Source organism: Oryx dammah, unplaced genomic scaffold, assembly GCF_014754425.2.
Source record: "Oryx dammah isolate SB20612 unplaced genomic scaffold, SCBI_Odam_1.1 HiC_scaffold_28, whole genome shotgun sequence".
Taxonomy (NCBI): Eukaryota; Metazoa; Chordata; class Mammalia; order Artiodactyla; family Bovidae; genus Oryx; species Oryx dammah.
Window position 1 is genome coordinate 17850796 of NW_024070212.1, and position 7782 is coordinate 17858577.

General features: G+C 40.2%; 1 protein-coding gene across 1 annotated transcript in view; it reads left to right on the forward strand.

Moving 5' to 3' along the window:
- Positions 1-663: 663 nt before the first annotated feature.
- Positions 664-7782, forward strand: part of LOC120855853 (repetin-like) — an 8582-nt gene continuing 1463 nt past the window's right edge. Inside the window, exons 1-3 of the mRNA XM_040230642.1 lie at positions 664-723; positions 5323-5487; positions 7082-7782. The exon at positions 7082-7782 is cut by the window's right edge and continues 1463 nt beyond it. Coding sequence (XP_040086576.1) covers positions 5347-5487; positions 7082-7782 — 842 coding nt within the window. The 5' untranslated portion in view covers positions 664-723; positions 5323-5346. The remainder of the gene's footprint in view (positions 724-5322; positions 5488-7081) is intronic.

Below are 7782 nucleotides of genomic sequence, written 5' to 3' on the forward strand. Positions count from 1 at the left end.
AAAAGCAGTAAAAGCACAACAGACCACCAATACTGTAGCTCACAGATTCTCTCCTGGGTCCAACATTATGCTGCTATGATCATCAAAAATAAGTGTATTCTCTTTAGTCCTTATGCTTTGATGGCAAATGAACACAGAGAGAGGGGTCGTGAGGAGCAGAGTCAGCAGCATAGGGAAGAGGCCAGGCGGGAGTTAAGACAGACAGTATTTGTGTTTAATCACCACATGGCAGCAAGCCTCGAATGTAATCGGACACTTCAGTCTCAACAAAGCCAAATCAAATGTACTGTTGTAAACTGTGCAAGAGACCTTGTTTGAGATTGAAATGGTTCAGATTAAGAATGCATATATTTTATTTCATCAGGAGATGAAGCCACTGTTGACTCACAGGGTTTTTCTGGAGACCAGTTCAGCACATTGACAGCACATTCTGATGAGGCTCTGGTCACACAGTGGGTGTGAGACGGAGCTGTCCCTCAAGAGAGAGAATGCAAAACAGGAGTGGTGTTCAAGGAAATGCTGAGATAAAAGGCCCGCTGGAGAAGAAACAGGCGGAATGGGGTTTGGCTGGCCATGAATCAGTCCATTATACACCTGGGGCGTTGTCTGCAAAAGACGTATAGCTAAAAGGTGCGATTAAAAACCCCTATATAAGCACTGGGATCCCTAAACCCAGTATCACAAGCTCTCAGCCTGAGTCCTCCATTTCTCTTGGCAACTCAGGTAAGTCCTTCAAGAAAAAAATCTATTTCTGTTTTTCTAAGAGTTTCCTTTTCTTGGTACTCTCACATAGACAGACTGTGCTGTTGTAGTTTTGCCTTTCTGGAGAATTCTATGACACTGCCAACAAAGACATGTTCTTTTTAGAATGAGAGGGACAAAATCTTAGTGTACTTTGCTAAAAAGCTAATATTTTAAGAATATTCCTCTATTGTCTTCAAGAAGGGTGACATCTGATGGACAGTACCTATCTTGGTCTCCAGTCATTGCTTGGTGCCCACTATTGGGCCTGAATGCGACAACCCTGTATCTCCTCTTCTAGCCACTGCGTCCCTTGAGAAAAGGAACTGTTTCTTATTAATCTCACATTTCTAGAACACACCACAGCAGTGGCACAAAAGAAATAGTTAACAAATGCTTGTTGAAATGGTTAATTTATCACTATTGCTATCATAAAATCTTCTGGCTGCCAAAGGACCTCAGAGCTGAGGTAGTCATTGACTCTTGAAGTTGCATCAGAGTCAGCCAGGAACAGTTTAAACGTAGACTCCAGGGTCCCACTACTTACCTACTGAGTCACTATTTTTGGAGGGAAGACCTGGAGTCTTTATGTCTCTAAAGGTCCCCCCGGTGATGGTTTCTTTTAAATTTGACTGTGTCGGGTCTTAGCTATGGGATCTAATTCCCTGACCAGGGATCCAACCCCAGTTCCCTGCACTGGGAGTTTGGAGTCATAGCCACTGGACCAGCAGGAAAGTCCCTCCTATTGGTGAATTTCAAGTACACCAAAGGAACCACAGAGCTAGTCCAAAAAATGCCTTAAACTAGGAATTATTCATCTGTTTATCTATTCATTCATAGAACACTTATTGAACTTCTACTATGTTCTGTGGTTGTTATTCAGTTGCTAAGTCATATCTGACTCTTTACAACCCCAAGGACTGCAGCACACCAAGCTCTTCTGTCCTTTACTATCTCCTGGAATTTGCTTAGATTCATGTCCATTGAGTCAGTGATGCTATCTAACCATCTCATCTTCTGCTGCCCCCTTCTCCTTTTGCCTTCAATCTTTCCCAGCATCAGGGACTTTCCCAGTGAGTCAGCTTTTCACATCAGGTGGCCAAAATACTGGAGCTTCAGCCTCAGCATAAGTCTGTCCAGTGAATATTCAGGACCGATTTCCTTTAGGATGAGTGGTTAAATCTCCTTGCTGTCCAAGGGACTTTCAAGACTCTTCTCTAGCACCACAATTCAAAGGCATCAAATCTTTAGCGCTCAGCCTTATTTGCAGTCCAACTCTCACATCCATACATGACTACTGGAAAAACCATGACTATATAGACCTCTGTTGGCAAAGTGATGTCTCTGCTTTTTAATACTCTATGTTTGTCATAGCTTTTCTGCCAAGAAGCAAACATCTTCTAATTTCATGGCTGCAGTCACCGTCTGCAGTGATTTTGTAAGTGAAAGTGTTAGTCAATCAGTGATGTCTGACTCTTTACCACTCCATGGACTGTAGCCCACCAGTTTCCTCTGTCTGTAGAATTCTCCAGGCAAGAATACTGGGGTGGGTTGCCATTCCCTTCTCCAGGGAATCTTCCTGACCCAGGTATCAAACCTAGGTCTCCTGCCTTGCAGGCAGATTCTTTACCATCTGAGCCATCAGGGAAGCCTAGAAATTTTGGAGCCCAAAAAAATAACTGTCAATGCCTCCACATTTCCCCCTTCTGTCTGCCATGAAGTGATGGGTGTGGACGCCATGATCTTAGTTTTTTGAATGCTGAGTTTTAAGCCTCTCTCCTTTAACCCTCATCAAGAAGCTCTTTAGTTTCTCTTCACTTTCTGACATTAGACTGATATCATGTGCATATCTGAGTTTGTTAATATTTCTCCCAGCAATCTTGATTCCTGCTTGTGATTCATGCAGCCTGGCATTTTGCATGATATACTCCACATATAATTTAAATAAGCAGAGTGACAGTATACTGCTTTGTACTCCTTTCCCAATTTTGAACAAGTCATTAGTTCCAAGTCTGGTTCTATTACTTCTTGACCAGCATACAGGTTTCTCAGAAGACAGGTAAGGTAGTCTGGTATTCCCATCTTTTTAAGAATTTTCCAGTTTGTTGTGATCCACATAGTCAAAGGCTTTAATGTAGTCAATGAAGCCGAAGTGGATATTTTTCTGAAACTCCCTTGCTTTCTCCATGAGCCAACAAATGTTGGCAATTTGATCTCTGGTTCTTCTGACTCTTCAAAACCCAGCTTGTACACCTGGAAGTTCTTGGTCCATGCATTGCTGAAGCCTAGCTTGAAGGATTTTGAGCATTACCTTGCTAGCATATGAAATAAGCCCAATTGTACCACACTTTGAAATTCTTTGGCATTGCCCTTCTTTGGGACTGGAATGAAAACTGACCTTTTCCAGTCCTGTGGCCACTGCTGAATTTTCCAAATTTGCTGGCATATTGAGTACAGCACTTCAACAGCATCATCTTTTAGGATTTGAAACTGGAATTCCATCACCTCCACTAGCTTTGTAGGAACGCTTTCTAAGGCCCACTAGGTTTCACATTCCAGGATGTCTGGCTCTAGGTGAGTGGACATATTTTTCCCTTTCTCCCTTGCCTTTCACTTCTCTTCTTTCCTCAGCTTTCTTTGTGAAGCCTCCTCAATTTCTTTTTCTTGAGGATGGTTTTGGTCACCATCTCCTGTGCAATGTTATAAACCTCCGTCCATACTTCTTCAGGCAATCGGTCTACCAGCTCTAATCCCTTGAATCTATTTGTCATTTCCACTGTAAAATCGTAAGAGATTTGATTTAGGTCATACCTGAATGATCGATGATTTTCCCTACTTTCTTCAATTTAAGCCTGAATTTTGCAATAAGGAGCTCATGATCTGAGCCACAATCAGCTCCAAGTCTTGCTTTTGCTGACTCTATAGAACTTCTCCATCTTTAGCTACAAAGAATATAATCAATCTGATTTCAGTGTTAACCATCTGGTGATGTTCACGTGTAGAGCCATCACTTGTGTTGTTGGAAAAGGGTGTTTGCTATCACCAGTGTGTTCTCTTGACAAAACTCTGTTAGCCTCTGCCCTGCTTCATTTTGTACTCCAAGGCCAAACTTGCCTGTTAGTCCAGGTATCTCTTCACTTCCTACTTTTTGTATTCCAATCCCCTATGATGAAAAGGACATCATTTTTTGGTGTTAGCTCTAGAAGGTCTAGAAAATCTTGTAGGTCTTCATAGAGCCATTCAACTTCAGCTTCTTCAGCATCAGTGGTTGGGGCACAGATTTGGATTATTGTGATGTTGAATGGTTTGCCTTGGAAACAAATTGCGATCACGCTGTCATTTTTGAGATTGCACTCAAGTACTCCGTCTCAAACTCTTGCTAACTCTGAGGGCTACTCCATATTTTCTAGGAGATTCTTGCCCATAGTAGCAGATAGAACAGTCATCTGAATGAAATTTTCCCATTCCCATCCATTTTAGTTCAATGATTCCTAAGATGTTGATGCTCACTCTATTTATCTCCTGCTTGACCACATCCAATTTACCTTGATTCACGGACTTAAAATACCAGCTTCCTATGCACTATTGTTCTTTACAGCATCAGACTTTACATTCACCACCAGACACATCCACAACTGAGCATCATTTCCACTTTGGCCCAGTCGCTTCATTCTTACTGGAGCTTTTAATGATTGTCTTCCACTTTTCCCCAGTAGCATATTAAACACCTTCTGACCTGGGGGCTTATCTTCCATATCTTTTTGCTTTTACATACTGTTCATGGGGTTCTTGTGGCAAGAATACTGGAATGGTTTTCCATTCCCTCCTCCAATGGACCACATTTTGTCAGAACAAATAATATGTCCATCTTGGGTGGCCTGGCTAATAGCTTCACTGAGTTACACAAGCCCCTTCACTATGACAAGGCTGTGATGCATGAAGGGGTATATATTCTAGGCACTAAGATAAATACAAGTAGATACGATATGGTCCTGGTCCTCACAGACCCCAATTTCTATAGAAGTGAGATAAGAAACAGCAATTAATATACAATGTGATATGTATCATAATAGGATTAAGTACAAAGAAATAGATAATTTAATGCAGATGATTCTCTTGATCTGCTTTTTACTTCCTGGGTCAGGCAGTACAGTGTTGACAGCCCTTCCCATGAGCACTATCCACAGGGGATGGAAGCAGAAGTCGTATATCTTCATTCCAGGCTACTTCTATGCAGTGTATTCATGACTACAGAGCCAAGGGATCCTGTTCAGTTTCTGTCCTCTTCTGTTTAGGGATCATAGTAAAAGCATTATCATTGCAAGTGAAATATTGGGTTGGCAAAAAAGTGTGGTCGGGTTTTTCTGTAACATCCTATGGAATAATCCAAACGAACTTTTTGACCAAACCAATACAAACTAAAAATGCCAAATTTCACAAATTCCCAAAGCCAGCTATACATCTGAAATTACAAATAGGTCAGATCTTTACATTGTAATCTGCTTCCAAGATATGGAGAAAGAAGAGATTAGAGCAACTCAAGAATATGAAACAAGCTGGGAATTCTTTGCCCCATTCCAGGTGCACTCCAGTTGGCTAAACAAGATGACTCACCGTCTTCTGAGAAGCATCATCAGTATCATTGATGCTTTCCTCTCTAATGCAAAGAGTGATGGAGACGGTCAGAGGCTGAATAAGACAGAACTTAAGAAACTTCTCCAAGAAGAGTTTGGAAATGCTCTGGAGGTAAGGACCATCTACGCTGTTACTTGAGACTGTTTTATTGGATCCAATGGCATTACCCTCTCTTGGTTTTCCTCCTACTGGTCCAGCTATTTCCTCTAAGGATTATTTCAAGTTCCTCTTCCTCTGTCCATTCCTTAAGGCTTGATATTCTCTGGGATTCTCATCTCACTTCATGCATTCCCCTCAGTAATTTCATTAACACTCTTTGTTTCAACCACTGTCTGTATGTTCAAGATTTCAGTCACTTCATCAGTTCAGATCTCTCTCCTGAGCTTCAGATACACTGAGCATCTCCCTTGGATATTGCATAAGCATTTAAATTCAACCTTTGCAAAACTCAAGATTTGATCCTGGTCAAACTGGGCAATTGCTTCTACCTGTGATATATCAAAGAGATGTCACCAAAGCAGCGGAATGTATAAGTATGGAGCTCAAAAGAGGGATCTGGTCCAAGGACAAAAATCTGATTATCATTTTCTGATTGATGGTATGAAACCACAGGAATGCATGATAATGTTAAAAATAGGGTAAGAACAATGTCCACAACTAAATTCTGAGCAACTCTAATACTTAGAGATGAAGTAGAAAAGGAGAAATGAAAATAGGAAATGGAAAGGGAGGTTAGAGATATAGGAGGAAAACCAGGAGAGTAGGATGGTCATGGAATCCAAGAGAAGAGAATGTTTCTAAAAGAAAAATTAATTATTTGTGCTAACTGAAGCTGAGGGGTTAAATAAAATGTGGGTTGAAAAGTGTCCATTGTGTTTGGCATTAAGGAAGACACTTGGTGTGGTGGTAAATGTGGATGCAAGGATGACATGGATTAAAGGGTGAATGAAGAGCAAAGAAGTGGAGATATTTGCAGATAACTTTCATGAAGCTTGGAGATAAATGATAAGAAAAGATAATGGATGGTAGACAGAAAGAGATGTGGAATGTGGTATATAAGAAGATTTTTTAATATGGCAGCTAATAAAGCATACTGTTATAGTATGATAACCAGTGAAGACTAAAATATTTAAAAGTCAAGAGAAAGAGGGATTATAAAAAGCAATTCAGACTTCCAGAAAATAAAGGAATTAACTCCAAAGTATACATAGATGGATTTGTCTTTGACTGAAACAGGTGAACTTCCTCTATTGTCTTAGGAAAATGATGAGAGAGTTCTACTTTGGTGACTTGTACCTACTTTTGAATATGAGTCTTCAGTAAGAGTTGGAGAGAGAGAGAGGCATTAGTGATAATATATATAATAAATATATAAATACATAATAAAAATATATATTTAAATGTTGTGCTTTTGTAATACATGTTAGGAATAAATACTTTATTCACTGTGATTCCAAATTACAAAACTATACATAATACTGTCATGGAAAACATTATTAAATGAGGTAACTAATAAAAAGAACAAAAAAATAGAAAACAGAATGTTTACGTGTCCCTTAAGAAATTTTCTAGGTAACAAAGAAGGAATAAGAAAAAAATAATAATAACAAATGATGAACATACTACCTCTTTTCTTGTTTTTCTTTCTTTTCTTTTTCTTGTTTTCTTGTTGCTGTGTGTGTTTGTTTGTTTGTTTCTCTCATAGGAATCAAATAATTCTGAGACAATAGAAAAAATCCTCCAGCAGCTGGATCAAGATGGTGACCAAACAATTGATTTCAGTGAATTAATTTTGCTCATGTTTGCAGTGACAACAGCCTTCTATGCACACATAAAACCTCTTCTCTATCCCAAAGTAAAAGAAAGGGACATAAGATCTGTAACTCAAGAAAAACAAGTAACAAAACTAGAAGGCAAGCAACTGCAAAAAGAAAACTTCCAAGAGAGAGATCAGGGCGAAGAGTCCCAGGATGTGGAGAGACATAAAGTGAGAGAGCAGAGACCAACACCCAGTGATGGAAACACTCATGGAGCGAGAGACCAAAGCCTAGAATCACAAGATATTGGAAGGCACCAAGAGAGAGACCAGATTCCAAAACCAAAGGACGTTGGAAGGGATCAAGTGAGACAACACAGCCCAGACTTCCAGTATAATGCAAGACAACAAAATAGGGAGCGGACATCAACACCAAAAGCTGGAGGGTGCCATCAAGGAAGGAATCAGAACCCAGAACAAAGGAACAGTGGGACACAGACTGGAGAACATAAATCTTCACCCAGAAGAAATGAGACACAAGAAATTAGTGATCAGACCTCAGCACCAAGAAATGAGAGAAGATACCCACAGGGAGAACTAAGTCCACCAAGGGATGAGAGGAGACTCCAAGTAAGAGATGTGAGACCTGA